The 11,104-nt window shown below is 54.1% G+C and overlaps 2 protein-coding genes across 3 annotated transcripts; both read right to left on the bottom strand.

Moving 5' to 3' along the window:
- Positions 1 to 965: 965 nt before the first annotated feature.
- On the bottom strand, positions 966 to 2,488 carry CST6 (cystatin E/M). The gene is made up of 3 exons (XM_019737630.3): positions 2,167 to 2,488; positions 1,502 to 1,627; positions 966 to 1,155 (listed from the first exon to the last, which is right to left on the bottom strand). Exons 1-3 carry the CDS (start codon positions 2,404 to 2,406, stop codon positions 1,069 to 1,071), a joined length of 453 nt encoding a protein of 150 aa, XP_019593189.1. The 5' UTR covers positions 2,407 to 2,488; the 3' UTR covers positions 966 to 1,068.
- Positions 2,489 to 9,169: 6,681 nt separating this feature from the next.
- BANF1 (barrier to autointegration nuclear assembly factor 1) lies at positions 9,170 to 10,914 on the bottom strand. 2 transcript variants are annotated; one of them, XM_019737855.3, is made up of 3 exons: positions 10,769 to 10,914; positions 9,932 to 10,070; positions 9,170 to 9,688 (listed from the first exon to the last, which is right to left on the bottom strand). In XM_019737855.3, exons 2-3 carry the CDS (start codon positions 10,052 to 10,054, stop codon positions 9,542 to 9,544), a joined length of 270 nt encoding a protein of 89 aa, XP_019593414.1. In that variant the 5' UTR covers positions 10,055 to 10,070; positions 10,769 to 10,914; the 3' UTR covers positions 9,170 to 9,541. The 2 variants fall into 2 exon arrangements, with proteins under 2 accessions (XP_019593414.1, XP_019593413.1); XM_019737854.3 differs by having other exon boundaries at positions 10,704 to 10,843.
- Between the last annotated feature and the right edge of the window lie 190 nt (positions 10,915 to 11,104).

Below are 11,104 nucleotides of genomic sequence, written 5' to 3'. Positions count from 1 at the left end.
TGTTCCTCATTAGGCCCCAGCATTGGGCAGGGGACCAGGCAGGCACAGCAAGGTGTGAGGCCTTGCCTGGAGGGGCGTGGGCGTGGGCAGGGGCAGGGGCAGGGGCAGGGGTGCGCTCCACAGCCGGGGAGCCTCAGTGCCCACACCTAGTGCTCCCAAGTGGTCCAGTCACTGCCCGTCCTGTCCCAGCTGTGCATGTGCTTTTGTGCGTCTGTGGGCCAGCTCTGGGTGGGGTGTGCAGGTCTCTGGGGTTGTGTGTTTGGGGTTCTATATATACATCTCCAGGTTGTTTCTCTGGGGGTTGTTCTGTGTGTTTCTGGGTTGCTAAGTTGTGCTTGTGTTTTTCTGGATATGTGTGTGGTGTCTGGGAGCATCAGAGTCTGTATTGTGGGTTTCTGTGTGTGTGTGTGTGTGTGTGTGTGTGTGTGTGTGTGTAGTGAGTATGAATTGCAGCCGCAAATTCAGGTGTGAAAACATGCTGCAATTCTTGTTTACTTTAAATACCACTGAATCGCATCTGCCCCTCATTCTTCCTGCGGCAGCTGATTTGACCTGGGTCCCCTGGGAGCTCCCTGTTCAGCCGCTTCCCAGAGTCTCCCCCGGTGTGTTTCCTGCAGTGTGTACTTGAAAGTCACTGTCCCAGTCCTAGTGGTCTCTTGACCTGCAGGGGCTCTGCCATGTCTGGGCCACATGTGGGTAGAGGAACCTTAAAGGCTGGGAGCTCAGAGTCCTGGGGCCCTGCTGGCTGAACCCCCCACATGCCACCCTGCACGGTCCTGGGGGCTGAGAAACAGCAGTGCTCAGGTGCTTCTCAGAGTATTCACCTTAGGCTCAGGGGCACCATCACTCTCCCGTGACTTTGTGAAGGACTCCAGATTTTTGGGGTGGTAGTGGTATGGGCACCCTGTCAGCCGGGTGAGCTGCCAGCAGGAGTTGGGGACAGGGAAGGAGAGAAGAGACCGATGCAAGAAGCAGTGCTAGCAATTTATTGCAACAGATACGGCCCATGGACCCCAAAGTGCCCTCCACCGATGGGCCTGTTCGCTCCTGCTCCCAAGGCTGCGGGGTCTAATACACAGGCAGGCAGTCATGCTTTAGGAGGCTAGTGGAGTTCTGCCAGGGAACCACTAGGATCTCAAACTCGCAGCGCAGCTTCTGCAGATAGAGTGTGAGGAGAGAAGGAGGGATGAGCCTGGGCCCAGGCCTGCCTCCGGCCCCCAGTCAGCCCTCCGCCTGCAAGGAGATGCAGTCCTGGCCCAAGGGACATGGAGTCAGGTGGCCGGGACTAGATCCCAGGTTTTTCTAGCCCATTCCCTCACTGGGGGGGGGGGGGAGCCCCAATCTCCTCTCTGCACCCCACCCTAGCCCAGAGCTGAGTCACCCAGAAGGCAGTGACAGGTTCCACCAGGCATCAGCCTGGCCAGCCAGACCAGTTCTGGCTGGACAACCTGAGACTGCCCGGTGCTGGGAGGCAGGGGGTGTGTGGTAAGCAGGCTGTTACCTCCTCCTGCGTTCCTGCGGCCAGGGGACAGGTGGTGAGGTCTATGCCGTCTCCAGCCACCGCATTCTTCCGGCAGGCTGTACTCCCCATCTCCAAGGTCAGGTAGTACTTGATGCCAGCCACCAGCTGGGACGGAGAGCAGGGGCAGGTCAGAGGTGCTGGGAGACGACCCCACCCGGAAATCTCACCTCTCTCCCCTGCCATCTCCCATTCTCTTCCCCTGGACACATCCAGCACATTAGCCTCAGGAGTCAGACCTGGGACAGGAGGGTCCTGGTGGGGAATCCCCGGGGGTGGGAGAGGCAGAGGCCTGGGCCCCGCAGGAGGCTGAGACTCAAGTGCTCACACAGCCCTGAAGCCTCTGCCTCATCCCCTCACCTCCTTCCGCAGTCAACCCGGCAGGGCAGGGACTAGGGTGAAGTTAGCGTGATAGCTGCGCAGGTTCAGAGGAGGACCCTGCCTACTTGAGATTTAGATAGTTTGTTCATCGTGAAATCTTGCATTAATTCGATTTTTTAAAATGTATTGTGCGAGAATATTATCCCGATGACTCCTGCGGCTCCCCCTCAATCTGGCGCCCCGCTGAGTGCCTCACTCGCCTGCCCCGCCCCGCCCCGCGCCCTGCGCCCCCGTCCCCACCGCAAGTCCCGCCAGCCCAGCCGCACCTGGCTCTGCGCCTTGAGGATGTGCGTGTCTCGGAAGTAGTAGAGGCTGTTGCTGCCCATGTTGTAGCTGGCCACGGCCGCCTGCGCCGCCTTCAGCACCTGCGGGTCGCTGGTCGACAGGTCCTGCCGTCCTCCGACCATACGCTCCCTCGGCCGGGCGCCGGCATCGCGGGGCAGTGCCAGGAGGCAGACCGCGAGCAGAGCCAGGCCCAACGCCAGCGGGAGGTTCGGACGCACCATGACTGTCAGTGCCTGGCCGTGGCCCGTGCCGCTTTTACGGGCTTCGAGGCTCCGCCCGGCCCCGCCCCGCGCCTGTGTGCGCCCCCGCGGGCGCGGACGGGCGGACAGGGATCCTGGGACTGGGCAGTCTGGGGGCAGACTCCAACGCCAAAGGGAGCAGCAGACAAGCCCCAGCACATCTGTGTGCCATGATGCTTGCCCTGCCCTCCAGGACACACCCAGTCCTGTGAGGGAAAGGACAGCCAGTTTCCAAATGCCACCACTGGATATGAAATACCCATCCAGTATGAAATACCAACAGCTATGCGCGCGCTCTTACTATCACCACCATTTACTACTGTGTGACCTTGGAGAAGTTACTTAACCTCTCACAAAGGGCCTCAGTTTCCTCCTCTGTAAAATGGGCATTCAATACGTGACATGCTTAGAGGAGGCCTGGTGCTATGTAAACCAAGTAGGGACATTGCTGCGTTGAGCTGGTAGCTGTTTAACCCTCACAACCAGCATGGAGTAGAATCAGTAATGTTTCCACTTAACAGAAGAGGAAACAGGACTCAGAGGGGACAACTGATTTGCCCAACGACACCAGCTGGTAAATAGTAAATGGTGATACTACCTTTTGAGCCTGGGCGGTCTAACTCAGATCTGTGCTCTTAACCAGACTGAGACCAAAGGCTGAGAACTGGTCAGGAGAGGTGTGTGTCATACCAGCTCTGCTACTTACTGACTGGGTGACTTCTGACAAGTCCTTCACCTCCCAGAGCTTCAGCGTCCTCATCTGAAGAAAGACAACTTTTTTCTTTCTTTCTTTCTTTTTTTTTTTTTTTTTAAAGATTTTATTGGGGAAGGGGAACAGGACTTTATTGGGGAACAGTGTGTACTTCCAGGGTTTTCTCCAAGTCAAGTTGTTGTCCTTTCAATCTTAGTTGTGGAGGGTGCAGCTCAGCTCCAGGTCCAGTTGCCCTTGTTAGTTGCAGGGGGCGCTGCCCACCATCCTTTGTGGGAGTCGAACTGGCAACCTTGTGGTTGAGAGCCCACTGGCCCATGTGGGAATCAAACTGGCAGCCTTCGGTGTTAGGGGCATGGAGCTCTAACCGCCTGAGCCACCGGGCTGGCCCCGAAAGGGCGACAACTCTTATCTTCTACGTTTATTCTCTTAATGGCCTGAGACTGGATCAGGTAAGTTGGATGTGTGCTGGAGGTCCCAGCAAAACAGGGCACTATGACTTTTTGGGAATAATCTGATAATTAATACATTTTTTAAAAAAGCACTGAAGTAGTCAACACGAGAGAAGTCTGGATTTTGTTGTGATTCTTTATCTGTGTTTTAGAGATCAGCACAGTTGTGCTTTTCATCATGTTGTTGAGGGGAGGTGGGCTTTTTGCCCTTGGGACACTAAGACCTGGTCCGTGCTTAGGGCCAGGTATCATAACTGGGCCTTGGAAGAGGTAGTGATTTATAGTGTGTGACAGTCGGTGCTCAATAAGTGGTATTACAGTGGACCCTTGCACAGCATGGGTTTGAACTGCATGGGTCCACTCATGCGTGGATTTTTTTCAGTAAATAATGTAAATGTATTTTCTCTTATGCTTTTAACATTTTCTTTTCTCTAGCTTATTGTAAGAATACAGTATATAATATATATAATGTACAGAATACATATTAAACAACTATTTATGTTATCGGAAGGCTTCCGGTTAACAGTAGACTGAGCAGTTAAGTTTTGAGGGAGTCAAAGTTATATGTGGATTTTTGACCATGGGGGACTGGGGTCATTTGTGCCCCTAACCCCAAGTTGTTCAAGGGTCAGCCGTATCGTGATGAATATTATGAGTAAGCATCCAGCATTCCAGGACCTGAGTGTGGCTACTGTCCAATCCAGCTGTGACCCCACCCTCTCAGCTCAGTTGTGAAAAACAATGTTGGGATTGCAAAGAACACTCAGTCGCAAGTTTGTTGGGGCTCAGGTGTCTGCCTTAAAGGGACGGAGGCCAGTTTGTGGGAGGGCTGGCACAAGCTTGGCTTGATGAGGCCAAAGCCAGACAGGAACCCAACCTGAGAGAAGCCAGGAGCGGGAAAAGTAAGGGGCTTAGGACCTCAACACGGGAGAGGCGGGAGGGGCAGCCCCAAGGGGCCAGAAGCTTCCTCAGGCTCTCCCAGGTCTGCTCTCCTGTCACTTGGAGTTCAGCCATGGCCATACTTACCTCCAACAGCTCCCTGGAAAACGAGCCAAGGCCTGGTCACCAGCTCACTTGCCCCTGTCCTACCTGTCACTCCTCTGTGCTGACACTGATGAGTCTTGCATCCCAACCTATCAATTACCAAAGACCTTTCACCCTTTGGTCTAGTCACACAAGCAACCGGAAGTAGTAAGCATCATCCTTATTTTGCAGCGGAAGTAGGTTAATCACAGAGTCATACTACTTGTCTAAGGTCACACAGCTAGAATTGGTGTCTTGGTGAGACAAGACGGATAGAAGGGAAATGAATGATTACTGGGTTTTTGATATGTGCCAGGCTTGTGCCAGGGACTCAACATACGTTCTCTCATCTCATAACAGCTGTGCAGAAGCAGTGATTACCTTCTACGAGGAAGAAATGGAGGGGGCAAAGGGAGGCAGTGGTGGGACCTGCGGGGGCACCCATGTGCCAGCATCCTAGTGTGTGAGTCCTGGACTTTTCCACTGGGATATGAAGTCTGCTGTGCCAGGGGAGCGTCCCTGGAGGTGGGGTACCCCAGGAGGATTTCCCAGGGCTGGGTCTCATGTGAAGAACCCTTAGCCTGGACTCCACCCTGTTTGGACCACTTTGGCTTCCGGAAGGAGGCCTGAGCCAGGTGTGAGCTCAGGGTTGGCCATCCCCACTGGCCACGGGGCACAGCCTCGTTTTGCTGTGGCCCAGAGATCCCCACCCAGGATGCCCATGGCACCCCCCTCTTGCCCTTGGCCTAGGGGTCTCACTGACCAGGGTGAACCCTTGACATTCCCTTCACCCTGGGATCGGGCCCCCCAGAGCCCTCTTCATTGAACCTTTGGCTGCAGATATGCCTTCCCCAGGGCTCTGCTCCCATTTCCTTGTGGGACCGCATCCTGGAAAGACCTTATGGCAAGGGAAGCTGTCGTGCGGGGAGGCCTGTGGGGTCTCTGGTCCCGCTCCCCACATAAGAACACAGGACATGGTGAGGCCAAAAAAGAACACCCACGGAGCCATAGATGGGGGAGTCATACCACTATATTCTCGCTGGCGGCATCCGCCTCTCTGCAATCCGCTCTTGCTAGCTCAGCCACCATCTTCTTGCTAGCCCCCATTTTCCTGCTAGCATAGCCACAGCAGTTATATTAGTGGCCAATGGCTCACTGGTTACAGCTGACAGCCAACTAGCCACAGCTGATGGCCATGCAATCACAGTTGATGGCCATTTACTACCTGAGCCAGCACCTGTCTATGTGAGGCCGAGACCCTGGAAACTGCTTTTTGGGGTTCTGTCCCCACAGAAGCTGTGATCCAACGGTGGTTAAAGCTCCCCACTGGGAAGGAGCTCTCCTAAGTGCAGGGGCTCTCCGGTAACTAGCTGGTTGAATCTTTCCAGCTCTGCACAGCTGACAGGACAGACAGGCTCAGAGCAGCGAGGCACCTGGCTCCAGGTCACACAGCCAACAAAGGAGGAACTGAGACCAGAACCAGGCCTGGCTGGCTCTTTCAGGCGACCACCAATCCAGCCAGGAGTACAGTAGAGAGAGCCCTGGGTCCCTGTAGGAGGGGGCAATGTGGAAGGGAGGTCAAGCAGCTACCAAGGTTTCACACATCTGGACAGCCACTGGGGCAGATGTGTCTAGGGCTTGGGTTCGTCCTGTAGCCTCCCCCTACTTCCTTTCCAGGGGCATCAGGACACCTTCAGGACTCTGGAGTGCATGGGTTGGGTTCACTCCCAGCTCTGGGCCAGATCTGAGCACTCATGAGTAGACTGGCTGAGGGGGGTCAAGCTCTGGCTGGGTGCAGCAGCGGGAGAGGGCTGGACAATGACATTGGGTCAATATTTGCTGACTTTCAGGCCCACCCATGCGCCTTGCCAAGCACGTCCTGTTGGGTAACATGGGCTGACATTTGGATAACCTGGTATATACACATCCTCACCTGTCCGCTTTCTCCAATATCGTAGGCCTGGGGCCCTTTGTCCTACTGGCTGGGTTGGGGTTGGATCTCTGAGAGGCCACACTGTCTCAGGGTACATTCGGCATGCCCTTTGTCTTCTGCTGTTCCAGGACTGATCCAGGAAGCTGTGCGGGGTGCACACAGGGGCCAAGATAAAGGGTTCGGGCCTTTCTAACCTGTCACTGGTACTGCCTGAGCACCAAGGGAGGTGAGAAAGCAGGCTCCAGCCTCCTCAGAGACAAAGCCTGTGGGTGAGGCAGAGAAGAGCCCATGACATGGAAGCAGAGCAGGCAGTGTGTCCCACCAGGTTCTGCCAGGCAGGCCTCGGTGCCAGAGCCATGGGCGGCAAAACTGGGCAACCAGCGTGGGCAGGACCCTGGGAAGGGCGCTGTGGAGGAGGAACCAGTCTCCATTACCTCAGAGTGCCAGCAACAATCTGGCAGCGTCAGGGCTGAGGTGGGGGAGCCCCCCAAAGCACACCAGGCCTGTGTGACAGTATCACAGCACAAGAGTCAAAGCTGAGGGGACTCTGAAGTGACCCTGGACCCATCCAGGAAAACATCAGAAACATAGGTAGGCCTGAAACTCCTGGGACAGCCTGCATTACCATCTTGGTCTGGGCTGCAGACTGGCACCCTCCCAGGAGGTGGCCTGTAACACAAGCCGGGCCCTGCTCTGGCCACCTGGTGCCCTTCCAAGGGAGCCACTCAACTTCCCAGACCCAACCTTGCTCGGAACCTCCTCCGTACTAATAACCACCAGTTTCCAATTACTCGTATAATTGCTCTATACCCAGGTCTTTACTTTGGTTTCCCTTTTATCCTCCTTCTTCTATTGAGATGGAGCTAACGTAAAGTACACAGAACGCTTCTGTTCCCTTTATCAGTTGACACCTGTATTACCACCACACAGGTCAAGAAATGGAAACTGCCGCTCCCACCTTCAGGCTGTCCCACTCACCACACCCACATCCCACCCCAAAGGCAATCATTGTTGACATTTGCATTAAACCTTTTCCTTGCTCTTCTTTCTCGTTTTACCACCAATCTAGAGATCCCTAAGCAAGAACTGACCTAACTTTACTGTGTATGTTGATGTTTGTTTGCTCAGTATTGAGATTCACTCTTGTGCCACAGCTGTTGTGAATTCATTTCCCCGGGTATTGACAGCCATCAGAGCTCTTCCAGTTGGTGCTGTTAGAAAAAAAGCAGCTCTGAAGGCTCCCATAGGTGCTGGAGCAGGTGTGCGAGTGTCCTCAGCCATAGCTCCAGGGCAGTGTAATAGCTGGGTCACAGGGTGGGTGTTCAGTTATAGAAAACACCCAACTGTTTTTCCCAAGTGTTCAGACCAAGTGCCATTGCCACCAGCTGGGTATCAGTTCCTGTTGCTCCATTTCCTCATCACTTGGTATTGTCTGGCTTAAAATTTCTGCCAATCCAGTGAGTGTATAATAACACCTCATTTGCATTTCTGATTACTAATGTAATTATTTTGTTTGCTTTTCTTCATTGCAGTTATGTTATATGCTCTGGATATAGTCCTTTGTCACGTATGTGTTACAAATATCCTTTCCCACTCTCAGTCAGTTTTGTCTGTCACTCTCTTTATGGTATCTTTAGATGGAGTTTCTACTAATCGAGTTAAATGTATCAACTTTTTCTTAATTTTTCTCTACCCTGAAGTCATGAAAATCTTCTCCTGTTACCCCAATGTTTGTATTTAATGTCTGTCAGTCTGTCCTCACCAGACTGGGAGCCTTCTGAGGAACACCCTATATGCAGCAGTTCCTCAGCGAGGCCCCACCAAAACACTGAAAGCCAAGCAGGGCTGGGTGCTGCACAGCTAGCATTTCATCTGATCCTTACAACAATCTCATTTTCCAAGTGGGGAAACTGAGGCTCAGAGAGGCTGAGGGACATGACCAAGGAACATAGGGCTCTCAGGTACATGGGCTTCTAAGTTATTTTGAGGGCCGATGGGGGTACTTCCTAGCAGAAAGTCCAGTCTCTCTGAGTCCCTGGTTTCCTCACCTGTAAAAGAGAAAACAATTCTTTACTGTGGAAGAAAAAAATATTGGTAAAGATCTTAGCTGTGGGGCTGGTTCACTAAGTGTGCAATCAAAAATAGGATGAAAATGTACCAGATAAAAGTGTAACTCTCCCTCAGCTGTGATCCCATGCTCTCTGCCTCCCTGAGTGGGGCAGACCTCAAGAGCCCTGCTCACTCCTCCCAAAGGCCAGGAAAGCACCTGATGATTAGCAGGTGAACTTTTACCCACATTCCGTCCCCCTCTTCCTGGTACCTCTGACTCCCACTTCCTTTTCCACCAGGTGCTGGCTGGCTCAGCTGACTCAGCTGACATCTGGAATAGCACAGCACACCTGGATCCCAGGAAGGGACCAACCCACACTCTCTCCCATGTTACTACGGGATTGAGGTACTCTTGAGGCAGCTGCCTGAGGCTTATGTGGCTAGGGTGGCTGCCCTCCGGTGTAGGGAGGAAGCTGCCAGTTTCGACTGGCACTGATAAGGAGTGTGACAGACCTGATCAGCCCCTGGGGAAGAGGCGACTCCCAGCCCATCTGTTTTTTGACACACAAAACCCAGTCCTGAAGGCCACTAACTTTATTGATTTAAAAAACTTTATAAGGACAATGACTATTCTGCCAAAAGAGAAGCCAAATGGCATAAAACAGACCGGAGAGGAAGGTGGGGGTGAGGGAAGGGGCCAGGAATCCACTCGAAAAGCTGGTAATTATCAACATGAAATTGGCAGGGGAAAGAGAAGGGAGATGCATGCAAAACGAAGAATTCTGAAAAAATTGAAATGGTGAGAGGAGAGAACTCCCTGAAGACCCTGGATGACACTGGAGGCTGAGCAGACATCAATCCTTTGTACAGGGCAGGGGAGGAGCCCCCACTCGGCTGCAAACTCAGGAGACTCAAGGCTGGGGCTAGGGACTGGGGGCTCCCCAGAGTGCATCACAAGAAGGCATCGCACCACTCTCGGAGGCACCCGAAGCAGTCTCGGGACTGCTTGGCGTTGGCGCCACACGTGTCCTTTAGCCATTCCCGGAAGAGGTCTTCATCTTTCTTTAGCACCAGAAACTGGCCAAGGACCACATACGCCTGCAAAACAGGCAAAATAAAGGGCATGCTGTTCAGTGCCCTGTGGGACTAAGAACAAGGCCACTCCTGTGGCATTCAGAGCACATGAGCCTAGGAGGCAGGGCAGGTTCTGGCTACCTCTTTAGATTATATACCACGGTCCTCCCCCACCAGATACACTCACTTTCCTCGCTTCCAAACTGCCAGGCAATACTGTAGTCTGCCACCCCCAGCCCTCCCCAGCTGCATGCAGCCTCCGCACACCTTGTCAAAGCCCCTTTCCTCCAGCTTCTTGCCCAGGACTTCACCAATCCCGGCCAGGCTCCCCACTGGCTTTTCCCCCATGGGCTCTGCCACGAAGTCTCGATGCTTTTGGGAGGTTGTCATCTTGATCAGGATTTATCTACGAATCCCAAGAAAGGTAGGTTAGGACTGAAAACCCGGGAACTCCCAAAGGCCCACTAGCAATCTCATATTTAAAGGAAGCTAGACCAGCGATTATGGTGGGTTATTCAATTCCCCTCATTTTACAGATGAGAAAACTGAGGTCCAAGGCAAGATTTTCCCCACTACGCAAGAGAGAAATCTCTCTCACTCCCTGCGGGAACTGGGTTTTGGTATTGCCCCAGAGGAAAGACTATCCTGCCCTATCAGGTGGCGCAGGCCGGTCAGTAGCCAGAGCTCGCCCTGAAGGTAGGTGTCACAATCTCTGTGACCTTGGCTGAGCAAAGAAGGCACTGACTCTGCCTGGAAGGGCTACCCAGCCAGAAAAGCAAACAAAGGGTCCCCCTGCCCCACCCGCCCCAATTGGCTGCTCAGAGAGCACAGGCACCGGCCAGAGCGCACACACCAGCTCAGTTCCCTAACCCCACTAGGTTCACGCCTGGGCTCCCGCCGCGCCTCGAAGGCCCCGCCCCCGAGACGCGTCGCCCCGCCTCCTCCACGCGCCGCCGCGCCCGCGCCGCGTCCCGCCCCTCCTCGCCGGGCCGCCAAGCCCTCTCCGAGTGCGCATTCTCTGGCTGGCCGTAGCGCTTACGGCTTCCCTCCTTCTCGCGCGTCCTCTGCTTCCAGTCCAAGCCCTGCTGTGCAGCTCGCGCTCACCGGCAGCTTCAGCTCCCGTAACGGATACTCCTACGCCCGGCTGCTCCCGCCGATACCTCAACTCACTAGAACGTTCTTCTACTTCCGCTTCCGGGTCGCCTCAAGAGCCGCTTAAAAAATGTGGCACTTCTAGCCACTTAGAGCCATAGAGATGAGGCTCTCTGGACCTCACGGCGGCCTTAGAAGGGGCTTCTTTCCGATCGCTTAGGGGGAAACCGGGTTGCCTTCTATTGTCTCGCTTCTCCAGAAGTACTTCCGGTCTCAAGGAGTAGAGACTTCGGTGGAGAAAACTTTTATTTCCCTGCTGCACGGCATCCGGAACTCAAGGACTTAGCT

The sequence above is a fragment of the Rhinolophus sinicus genome, chromosome 14 (assembly GCF_057876585.1).
Source record: "Rhinolophus sinicus isolate RSI-liver-muscle chromosome 14, RSI-T2T, whole genome shotgun sequence".
In the NCBI taxonomy this organism is placed as follows: domain Eukaryota; kingdom Metazoa; phylum Chordata; class Mammalia; order Chiroptera; family Rhinolophidae; genus Rhinolophus; species Rhinolophus sinicus.
This window is presented reverse-complemented; position numbering and strand designations above follow the sequence as displayed.

Excerpts from the sequence above, each read along its gene's own strand:
- CST6 (XM_019737630.3), bottom strand. The coding sequence starts at position 2,406 with ATGGTGCGTCCGAACCTCCCGCTGGCGTTGGGCCTGGCTCTGCTCGCG. Across the intron at positions 1,628-2,166 it reads TCCTCAAGGCGCAGAGCCAG|CTGGTGGCTGGCATCAAGTA; the intron begins GTGCGGCTGGGC and ends TCTCCGTCCCAG. Across the intron at positions 1,156-1,501 it reads CCGCAGGAACGCAGGAGGAG|AAGCTGCGCTGCGAGTTTGA; the intron begins GTAACAGCCTGC and ends CTCTATCTGCAG.
- BANF1 (XM_019737855.3), bottom strand. The coding sequence starts at position 10,054 with ATGACAACCTCCCAAAAGCATCGAGACTTCGTGGCAGAGCCCATGGGG. Across the intron at positions 9,689-9,931 it reads AGGAAAGGGGCTTTGACAAG|GCGTATGTGGTCCTTGGCCA; the intron begins GTGTGCGGAGGC and ends CCTGTTTTGCAG.